Genomic DNA, 12,399 nt, shown 5'->3' on the forward strand with positions numbered 1-12,399 from the left:
TGTGTTCAAATAATCATCAAAAGGATATTAGAGCATTGACGCAAAAGAAAATAAAATCCACAGCTATTCAACAAGTAAACTATCATGAATTCTAAATATCTCCAACTCCAGCACCGACGGCAAAGAGATTGTCGGCACTTACTCGGCGGCGGCGGAGACGGCGAACTCGCGGCGGAGGCGGGACAGGAGGTGGCCGAGGTCAAGGACTGTGGAGAGTTTGTTGGCACAGATTATCGGAGTTGCAGAATTTTGGCGTCGGAGAGCTTGACCTCGGCGGCGAACTGAAGCGTCGAAAGCGAAATCGTATTCGTTTGCAAAGTCTTCTCTGGGAGGAAGGGCAACAGTGGAGATATGGGTAATTTTGTAACAAAGGAAATTATTTCCTGGGAATGAGGGATTCTATATCGGGAGGAATGAAAATACGTGAATGACAATCTAAGATATAATGGTTTAGAATTATTATTCTCAGTATTTTTTAAAAAACCAAACAAAATAATAGATTCTATTCCATTCCCTTGTTATTACGTCGAAACCAAACATGCTTAGAGAGTAGCAAAACCCTGAAATAAATAAAATACGCAATAGAGGACCGGCGACGAAGACGACGACGTCGGATGAGCTCAGTTCGGCGGCTAAGGGATTATTTAAGATCAATTGTTTATTACTTTAACCCTTACGTGGTTTTTTTTTTTGTTTTTTTTTGTTTTTTTAAAGAGCTCTACGTGCTCTTCTCCATTAAATATTTAGTTTGAGAAAAAAAATATATATATAGATATATTCGTAATTTAGCAAAATAGCCAACTTATATTGCTTTTTTTTTTTTTTTATAAAGCCAACTTATATTGCTAAATAGCCAATTTTGTATATTTACAAACGTAAATATTAAGTAAATAACCACTGACATATTAAGTCACGTCATCATTTATGGTTATTTACTTAATATTTACCAAACACTGATTATTTAGCCATATCAAACATTTAAGTTGGTTATTTTTCTAATTTTTTGTAGATATAATAGCTCAATAATCCACTCTATTTAAAAAAAAATATAATAACTTAGATTTCATTAAATATGACTTGTAGTAAATTATTTAACTAAATAGTAAATTGACTAACATTTAAAAAAAAATAAAAAAATGACTAACTAATATATATTAAATATTCCATATATATATATATGTGTGTGTATTAAATATAAGAATATAATTTTTTTTATGATATATGTGTTAAATTAATTTTTTTTAACTAATTAAATAACTAACTTCAATTAAAATTATAAGTTTATTATTCAAATATTAAAAAAATAGATAAACTCATACCTACGTATCCAAAGTATGACACATGCGCTTTTGGTTGAGTTTGAAATATTTTCTTAATTCATGAAAACTTCGGCTAGAGTTTTAATATATGAAGTTTAAATTGAATATATATATCGAATTCTCCCAAAAAATAATATATATATATATATATATATATATATATATTTTAAAGTGACAAAAAAATAATATAAAATATCCAAATCACTATTTTTAATTGAAATTTTAGCATAATTATTCATATATTAAAAATTATCTACCTCAAGTTTACATAAAATTATGGAATTACCCATTAGTCAATATATATTATATTGTTTTTAACTATAAATATGGCAATTTTTTATTATTTTATACCAATTTATCGTATTATGACTATATTGTATTTATAGTATTTATGGTTATGAATTTAATTTGTTATTACGTTGACAAATTATTGTCATTAATTTTAGCATCTATTGTAATACCAAAATATCATTTAAGCGCTTAATTATTATTTTTATTTTGAGAAAGTATTTGAACTCACAACTTAACATCAACTATCAACGAGTATTTACTAGCATACACAAACTTTTTTGTATGATTTTTAAAATAAGTGGTTTTCAACACATAAAACCGCATGTGATTTGATATAGGATCGGACCTTATAATCGTACGTGGGCTAAATAGTTGTGAAATCTTGTTACACGTTGTCTTCGCTTCGTCGGAAAGTAGTTTCGCTTGCTCATCATATGAGAGAGTACAAATAGATTTTTTCCGACTCGCGCTTCAAATTCGACGCTCAACTTTTAGTAGATATAAAGGGTCTAAGTCTTGTCTCGAGAGTCGAGAGAGAAAATATATTTTGTGAGAGAAAGTGAGGTGAGAGAGAGACCGAGTTTTTTTTTAAGTTGAGATAAATTTAAGTCAAATCTTAAATGAGAGGGGAATATATAGCCTCCCATTGAGGCCTCGACAAAGTTTGGTTAGGTTGAGTTTCCTTTATAATGGTCGAGGAGTGGTTGTGGCTCTTGACCGAGGATCTATGTTGGTGCTGAGGGTTTGTCATGGGCTTGCCTCAAGGACTTGCTCGAGAGTTTTTCTCAAGGACTTTGTTTGATGACTCGTCTTGGGGACTTCTCTCGATGAGTCGACTAGAGTGTTTGACTCGAAGATTCATCTCAAGTTACTTCATTTGATGAGTTGACTCTTAACACTTCTTTTGAGGATTTGACTCAAATGTTTCGTCTTGAGTACCTCACTGGATGATTCAACTCGAAGACTTCATTTGAGGACTTTTGTCATCAACTTTGGACTTGTGTGTTGAGCCTGCATTCTGAGATTTTTTTGATAGTGGGCTTGGATCTCGTAATTAGGCCCGTATTGTCGTTTTTGAAGTAAGAGTGTCACTTTTCCACAATGGAAAAATGACTTTATAACACTTCAAATTTTTTTAATTTCCATAATTTTTTTGTAGAATACAAAAGCTTATAAAATCGGTGATAGTTTATATTAGCCATCTTTAAAGTTTTTGTATTTATCTTTTATTTTTCGTAAATTCGGTGCAGAATGACAGTTTATTGTCTAATTCTAGTACTCGTGTATAAAGGTTTATTGCTATTTTTTAAATACTAATTGAAATTTCTTACTTTTTTTTTGTCAATTATATGTTTTAATTAGTCTAATAATGTGAACAAATATAATTTTACATTTTTATTTATGATATGGATAAATTCGAGAGAAAATTAGAAATATGGTTTGTTTGGACTCCTACGTTAATTTTAGACTAATAGTTTCAGATAACTTAAATGAAGTAAGCATGAATATTGAATTATAACATCAATATTTAAAGTATAATTTTAATTAAAGGTAGCTATAAGCTATTTCAAGCAGGTTCAAAACCAGTATAATTTTGTAATTAAACCAATAAATAAAAACCTTCAATGAACTGAGAGTAGACCAAAAGTTTTATTTGAGAAGATTGTTATACTATTGGTCTCTGTCATATCTTTTCATAATTTCGGTTAAAATCCCCAGCCACAATGAAGCAGAAGCTAGAAAGAAGGCTACAATTCATCACTGCAATCTGTTAACCAACTTTTCTCTTATGCTCTTGAGATTAAGAACCCTAAAAGCACTAAACTACAGAATCAACACAGAGCCTAAACGTTCTTGCTTGTCCTGTAAGGCACCAAAGGGACGCTGGTAGGCTTATTTCGTTGATCAAACGAAACGCAAGAATTCCCAATATCTTTCAAAACCGGTCTCTCCGAAGCAACAACACACCGACGTGAATGCGTTTTTCTTCTTCTACCGTCGCTCGAAATCTCCTCCTTTTGCTTGTCGCCGTTGCTACCGGTACAACTACTGCTTTGACTTTGAGTTTGACCGACGGCTTGGCCTCGATGACGATGATGATGATGATGAAGATTATGGTAATGGTTTTGATTTTCTTTCAACCGGCAGATCAAAACCCGCTTCTCCATTTCGCGTTGCCCGTCCATCATCGCCGGCGGAGATTTCTCTTCCTTCCTCGACTTCTCGAGCTCTTTCACGAGCGAGTACACCTGCGACTCCGTCTTCGTGGCTTTGCTCTCCGATGATATCGCCTTTCTCTTCCACTCTTGAACCTAAAAAAACAAGCCCCGTCAAGACCGAACGTTAACATTCGTATCATCGGGATTGAATCGAATCACGAGTGAGACGATTATGATGATGATGATGATGATGATCTTACATCGGATTGGAGAGACTGGATTTTGTAATCATAATCGAGGGCACGGTCTTCCCAAAAGTCCCGGGAAGCTTGGAGTTCTTCCATCTCTTCCCTAACTTGTCCCAACATCTCTTGCATCTGAGACCATTGCTCTGTCTCGGCTCTCACTTGCTCCAGAATCCTTCTCACCACTACCTTGCACCGCCCCGAACACGCGTTCGTGTCCCTCCACATTGACTCCTGCGATGTAGAACAAAAATAAGCCGTTTTCACAATCAACAACACAGACGTTCAAGCACAAGTTTTGATTTAAAGTGTACCTGAACTTGTTGCGGTAACGGAGATGGTGATTCGGCGATTTCGATTCTCTTGGAATTGGAAGCGGAGCTCGCGACAGAGCTATTGGCAGTGGAGAGCATGGACCCACATTCTTCCTTCATCCTCTCTAACAGCGTTCCGTTCGAAAGTCCCTCCATTTTCCTTCTAAGAATCTCCACCTGCAAATATATAGATACACTTCGCTTGAGTAACCGAAAATTCAAAATTTTAACCGGTAAATAGAACCAAAGTGGCTTCTTTTTGTTTCTGTGCTTACGTTCGAGTCGTCACTCGAAACCGAGGTCTCGTTGTTGGCTTGACTGCACATTGTGTTGACAGACAAACTCACTTCTGCCATCTCTTGGATCTTCTTGACGCAGACCTCGTCGGAGCTTCCTCGGAAAATCTTGAGCTCTCTCTGGATATCCGCGGCTTGTTCGTCAAAGTTATGGCATTTTCTTCGAGCCCCGGGGTTTTTTGCTTCCAAGTTCCTTCTCAACCTCTCTACCTTCTCTGCCAATTCTTGAATCTCTTCTTCCAACTCCGCCTTCGAATTCTTGCCTTCGCTTATCTTCTTTCTCTCCTGTAAACCAAATATAGAAATTAGAGCATGCAAATTGTTAAACGACATATGTCACAACTCACAAAGCAATGAGCCTGAAATCACTCGCTTTGTTTTTTTTTTTTTTTTTTTGAAATTTTAACGGCTAGTTTTATTCCGTTTTTCCAAAGGAAACAAACAAGCGATGGAGAGACAGAGAAGAGAGGAAATACTAACGGAGACGAGAGATTGTACGACGAATCTGAGAGCTCTCTGAGACTTAACCCTAGCTCTCTCCATCTTCTTCACCGCGATTTCCTTCTCCATCCTCATCAGATTACACTCCGCTCTCAACATTTCCGCCTGAAACTTCCACTTCTCCTCTTCCAACGCCCCGCCATTGACAGACTCCGAGCTCCCCCTCTCCTCCGCCCTAACCCTACCTCTCCGCCTCTCTCCGATCACCACGATCGGCACGCTCTCCTTCGTGAACGCTCTTTCCTGGCCAAACAAAGCCTCGAGCTTTCCCATCGGCGCTTCCGTCTCCGGCGCCGGTGACGACGAATCACTCGCCAGAGGCTTCGGCGGCGGAGGAAGAGGCCTCTTGACTTTGGGAAGCGATCTCCGGCGAGACCGGCGAGGGAGATGAAGGATCCTCGGAGTCGGCGGCGGCGGAGGATACTGCCATTTCGGCCGCCGCGCCGCTGCGATTGCTCCGATCGTGGTCACTGACATTTGAGGTCCTACGAAAGCGAATCTCTAATTAGAACTGTGAATTGATTTGAAAGAAATGGTATCTCTCTGTTATTTTTTTTTTTTGTTTGTTTGTTTGGGTGTTATGTTATGTAGAGAAAAGAGAGAGAGAAAAAAAGAGCGTGCAACCTCGTTAATAGTAATAAGAACAGGGATTTCAAATGAAAGCTGTTTTTATCGCGTTGGTATTATTTTATTTATTTATTTTTATTTCGGGAATTTAAAAAAATGATTTTTGGATCATTTAAATGTTTTGTTTCGTCTCTTTTTCTTTGCCAAATCCTAGTTGGGACCAACATGATATATACTGCATTTAATGTAAAACATGTAGATTCTCTCTTCATTTCATTTTTTTTTTACCATATTAAAAAAAATCAGAATTTGTTGTATCAAATTCATGCTTAAAGAATTATCCATTTACATTTTATTCAATATTTTAGTCATTTATTTTTTTTATTTTCCCTTTAAATAGACTAACAAGCACATTGATCACCAAACTATATTTTTTGAAATGTTAGCAATAAATTATACCATTCAAATAATGTACTATAATAGCAAAGTATTTGAAAATTTTGAAAGTTTTTAAGTGAATGAAGAAGAGTGATTTGATTAAAATAACTAAAGTAGTTGACAAGAGGGATTAAGATATAAAAGTTTGACTACTCTGTTCTCTCAAATTTAGCAGCTACTCATAGCAGTGCAGTTAGATGGAATATGTCCTTAATTGTATTTTCTATTTGGTTAAATATGTTGCTATTAATATACCAAGGTATTAATAAGCTGAGGCAGAACATTAATAATTTATACTGTACGAGGATGATCACTATATAATTTTATAAAATAAAACAGTACTAACAACACCTTTTATTCAAATAAGGAGGTTCAAAACTTAAAAACAATGCAAATTAAACTATTGAAGAACGTGACTAATTAGAGTGATAAAATAAACAACACCCAATAGCAATATTATCATAACCTATTATTTTCATGCAAATGCGAATGCAACGGCTTCGACCTCGAACAAGCAATGTACTATATAAACAATTATTGTTCGAATATTTTACTTAGGATTAAACAATTACAAGTTGGTAGTAAATGTTTAAAGAGAATCACACAAACCGAGAGAGAGAGAGAGAGAGAGAGAGAGAGAGAGAGAGACTGTGAGTGTCATTGTCAAGTTTGGTATTTCACATCAGAAATTCACAGTTTTTCTCACATCAGAAATGATTAATCAATGAAGTGGTCACTAGGTCCGTGCCGTTGAAGCAATTTCATATGTATTGTACAACATTTCATTTTCACTTCATTTATTATATATTAGTAATTAATTAATGACTCTTTTTTTATATCATTAATTTTCTCAAGCTGAGGCTGAGCTGACAAACCTCATTCCTTTGCCTCTCTTCTTCTGTTCTTCTCTCAGTTCTCTGACTTCTTCTTACTCACTGGGATTCTCTCGGTCTTCCCATTGTAACATTAAATATTAATCGTATTTATATAAATATACAAGTAAGTACATAGAGATATAGAGATAGAAAGAGAGAGGACAAGAGTGCGTTTGAATTTTGGTCTTGTGGGGACACTTGCCCAATTGGAAGTGATTCATTGCATGCCACAATTTAAGTACAGACCAAACGCTGCTTTACTTTTTTTGTTGGAGTAAAAAAAAATAAAGAGATAGTAATGCCTCTATTTTGGGAAATTGTAACATGACTGGAAATTATTTGGAAACCCTTTTAGACTGTTTGTATTACACCATGTTATTGGTCTTATTCCAATAAATAAATAATAAAAACGAGAGAGAGAGAGAGAGAGAGAGAGAGATTGTATTATTGTTTTTATATGCTTGCACTATTGTGTCCCACAACTAGGATATTAAACTATTGTTCACTTGTCCTTTTTTTTTTACCATATTGTTCGTCTCGTGAAAGTCTACTCTTTGTGACAAGAGAGCCCAAGTTACGTGCAAGTACTCTTAATGTCAAACTTTACTCATTAGCACTATTGTTTTCCTTTGGTGTTATTGATAACGTTTCACTATTGTATTTTAAAGCAATAACATAGTACATATTTTCAAAAATATTGACAGGATTGATAATTGCCCCGAATAAATGTGTATGGCTATTTTAAGGTATATGGACCATGTCTCTGAGTGCTTGATTAATAACATATACATTTGTAAAAATCAAATTTGAACTTTTAAAACAAAGGTTTGGATCTCTCTCCCAACTTGTTGAATGACAAGCTTTTGTACATCTTAATGATATACTTACCGCATAAGCTTATGTGAACTAATTAGCACCGATCCAAATTACATTATATATATATATATATATATATATATATATATATATATATATATATATCGATTATTAAATTTAATTCCCTATATATCGACTAAAATAAATAAATCTCATAATATACCGTTTGTCCACAATTTCTTTTTTTTTGAGAAACGTGGGCGGTGCCACGGAAATTTCATTAAAACCCTCACGTATGGCGGAGGAAAACCGTGGTTACAAGGAAAAAGAAGAACACTCACACAACCACGCCACCAAACCAAACAACAAACGAGAAAACCCTATCCCGGCGTACGGGATTGGATCTCCCTATCATCGGCTCTAATAGCCTCTTCCGAGCAAGGAGGGACAAGCCCCATCCATCTCGAGTTAGAACTATGAATAACCGCAAAACGGGCTAAATTGTGAGCCGCAATATTACCGAGGCGAGGAATAAACATAATCTTAAACTCAATCAACTTACTAACCTCTCTCTCAATGAGATGCAAGATCGTCCCGAGCTCGGTCGTGGGGGTCTTCCCTCCGGCCACCGCCTTGACCACCTCCGAGCAATCCGAATGAATCTCCAATCTCGACCCGCCGATGCTGAGAGCTAGAACTACGCCTTGGAGAACCGCAAACGCCTCCGCAAGCTGGGGGGTGAATCCCCTAGTTTGGGAAAACGTTTGCGAGGCTAACACCCTTCCAGTGTGGTCACGAGCTATGCAACCCACACCGAATCCTCCCTGGTCCCGATCTAGAGCAGCATCCACAGTCACCGAGATTGTTCCTTGCGCCGGAGGGATCCACATAGGCTTGGCCGAGCCCTTATTCGTAATCTGACCGGCTCTCTTGTTCGCTTCCCTGAACTCCTCCAGGAAGCACCCTGTCCACTGCACTAGCTCCGTCTGATTCCAAGCTTTCTTTCCCGTGACGACATTGTTCCTGTGGTTCCATAATTCCCAAATAATAGTGATATAAAATTCAAAATTACTAACCTCAAGAGAGTCCGCCGCTCTGAGAATGGTGTCAAAGGCATCTCCCTCCCCGTGAGGCGGGAGGGTCCCACCAAAGCCAGCTTCTTTCCACACCTTCCTGCTCCACTTGCACCCCCAGAAAGCATGGTGAGTCGTCTCAGCCTTCCCCGAGCAGACCGGGCAGCGATCGTCGTTGATGATCTTCCGCTTGACGAGAACAGAGCGCGTCGGAATCCGATCCTTACATACTCTCCACAAAAAGAGCTTCACCTTAGGAGGAACCTTTAATTTCCAAAACTTTTTCCACCAATCCTCCATCCTAGACCGATCAGACGAGCTGGCTTCCACCAAGTTAGAATCCAAAGCCACCCTATACCCACTCTTGACCGTGTACTCGCCATCCTCAGTAAAGTGCCACCGACGTCTATCAGGAACCCCTTCTCCGCCACAAGGGATGCTCATAATCGCTCTGGCGTCGTCTTCCCCGAACATATTGCGAACTAGTGGCTCATCCCAGCTACCGTCATACCTCATCAGTTCCACCACTCTCATATCAGGAGGGATCATAGGGGGATCAATCCAATCAAAAAGTCTAGGTCTGGGAATCCACTTATCTCCCATAACCATGACTGACTCGCCATCACCAATACTCCATCTCGTGCCTGCCAGGATGATCTCCCTTCCCCAAACCAAGCTGCGCCACATAAAGGAGCTATTCGACCCACAAAGACCGCTCAAGACGTCCCCGTTTGGGTAGTAACTCTCGCGGAAGACCTTGCCCACCAAACTGTCAGGCCGTCTGAGGAATCTCCAAACGTTCTTGGCGATCAAAGCTTGGTTGAACTTTTCCAAGTCTCTGAAACCCATGCCACCCTCAAGTTTATTCTGCACGAGGACCTCCCAAGCACACCAATGAGTCTTATTAGCCCCGTTGCAGTTTCCCCACCAGAACTTGGCTATGGCCGAGTGAATCTCCAAGATCAGCGTCTTCGGGAGCTTAAGGCAAGAGGCAACATAGGACGGGATAGCCTGAAGGATGGACTTAATCAGCACCTCTCTGCCAGCCTGAGAGAAGAAAATTCCGTTCCACCCCTTAATCTTCTCCCAGATGCGTTCTCTCACTTAATCAGCACCTCTCTGTCCACAATTTCTTACTGTATACAATTTCATAAAACTTGTTTTTATTATGTTTGCAATTTATTTTGATTGTTTATAGTTTCATTTAAATTTTTTCTTACTGTATATATTTCCATTGAGTGTATAATAGATATTGCTTAGTTTGATGACTCCTTGCACGAGCTCAAGTGTACATAGTCGATTTTTATATACAAATTGTCTATTTAATTATTTGCTAAAATTGATCCGTTCTTGAATGCTTGACTAAATTTGATTTGTGTGTGCAAATATGTGAGAAAGTATCACATATCTCAAGTAAAAGTATATTGCATACTACTAATCAAAACATAAATAAAAAGCTTCTAAAGTAATTAAACTGTTTACGTGATTTTTATTAGTATAAGACAGCTTTAAGTAAATGTTTGAACAGTACATTTGAATTAGTTAAGCACGTGCTTACATTTGAATTAGTTAAGCACGTGCCTGCTATTTTTATATTATAATTTGAGTTCGAAAGTTCCATATTTTCTTACCGTTGTCAAACTCGGTAAAATATACAGAGACAAAAATCCATATACATAGAGATAAATTTACCGTTGATGAGCTTTCCTCAAGTTCCAACACTAAAAAGTACACTCTTATATATTGTAGCTATATCAAGCCCAATTAATTTGATCCCACACTCTCATGCTGATGATCAAGTAATAATATAATTTAAAAGAACAATCAAGTAGTGGTGACTATATATATATAGGAAAATGGATGGTATATTTTGGACGCAGAAGAATCCGAATCCAGTCAATGACACTAAATTGAACAAAATTATTACTACTAGTAACGAAAGGACAACTTTGTCGTTTGTGTGAGATTTGATGTGATTGTCCTCTTCATGTCACACAAAATTTGGACCCCCCCACTTGACCTTTTTTCCCCAGCGCTTTTCATTATCATCTTATTCTAGTTCAATTCGAAAGTTTTTTTTTATTATTTTTTTTAATAATAACCATGCACGTAGCGAGTTTATAAATTGAAGAAGTTTTTATGTGCAACAGTTGTTGTGTGAAGTTTGCACTGATATCAAATGAAAAACTGTGTAACAAGCTTGTATCATCTGTGCCGTTACCGATTGAGAAAAATTATTGGACCAATCTTATGAAATATTGATTAATTATATAAAACACTCATCATTTTCAAACGGTTTTTTTTAATACAATACTTGGAAATTAAAAATTAGAGAATATACAAATCCTTGACACTATTTTTAGAAAACTCACACTGAATAACCAACTCCAAACATATAGAATTGCATGATAGTCAAAGTTCCACACTTATTTTATTTAAGTAACATATCTAATTATATATATACATATATATATATATATATATTGTATACATACTTATATTTTAACCTTACACCATTCACAAACTCTATGTCTACTCTCTCTCATTGTTTTTTTTTTTTTTAATCAAAAGCCATCCACGAGCATGAACAAAGGTCTAGAGTAATTCAATCAAAAGTAAACGCAAGTCCACCAAAAAATTGTTATTAAAAAATAAACAAAATCACTTTTAAGAATCGCCAATCTCCATCAACAATCGATCAGGTCCGCGTTGGAGATGACAAGGTCGTTAGCGAGGCACTCGTGGAAGTCTGGGTATTTCGGATGAAAGATTCTGGTGCTTTAAGTGTTTAGCTTAGCATTATGATATTAACATGTATGTACTTAATTAAACACGTTTATATGCAATATTTAGATATTAACCACTATAAACTCGTATTCTTGTTATAATTTCAGGAATCAGAGGTACGTATATTGTAGTAAATGTGGAAATGATCTTTGTTGAGGTATTTCAAAACTTCAGAAACTTAATTTTAAATATGAGATTATGAAGAGATACGTGTTTGAATTGATTTTGTGCTATTTTACGAGTTTTGTTATTCATTCATTTTTGCATATTTTTATTGACAGCATGTATAGTTAAGAGTATTTTAGTCTTTTAATACTTGTTTATAAAAGTTCGTGACTACTTGATATATATATTACCGAAAGGTTAGCTATTTTAATTTGGCTAGCTTCGATAAGTAAATTTTTAATATGAAATATTAAAGTAATAATATATATAGAGAGAGAGATGAAAGTATTTCAAAAAATATAATTGAAAACTTGAACATAGTGTATCAATTATTTGTATTGCCTGTAATTTTACTTTACCCGGGCCGTACCAAATAATGCTAGTACTAGACACACACCAGGAACCAAAAACCAGATATTGTTTATGTTGTTATTTATCTAAAAAACATAGGAAAAAAATACAGGTTTTCTCTAATATAAATATTCCAACTCACATCAACAAATAATTGGAGGCCAAGTAAATGTATCTCAAAAGATCTGCTGGGGACACAGCA

General features: G+C 36.3%; 1 protein-coding gene across 1 annotated transcript; it reads right to left on the bottom strand.

Moving 5' to 3' along the window:
- Positions 1-3,219: 3,219 nt before the first annotated feature.
- LOC149382596 (myosin-like protein) lies at positions 3,220-5,796 on the bottom strand. Its single transcript, XM_089601877.1, is given in 6 exon segments — positions 3,220-3,493; positions 3,496-3,922; positions 4,030-4,248; positions 4,329-4,505; positions 4,604-4,909; positions 5,105-5,796. Coding segments are annotated over 6 exon segments (1,686 nt in total). The 5' UTR covers positions 5,603-5,796; the 3' UTR covers positions 3,220-3,434.
- Positions 5,797-12,399: the final 6,603 nt, after the last annotated feature.

This window comes from Urtica dioica, chromosome 11 (assembly GCF_054948205.1).
Source record: "Urtica dioica subsp. dioica isolate 48M chromosome 11, U.dioica_male_clone48M_v1_H2, whole genome shotgun sequence".
NCBI lineage: Eukaryota > Viridiplantae > Streptophyta > Magnoliopsida > Rosales > Urticaceae > Urtica > Urtica dioica.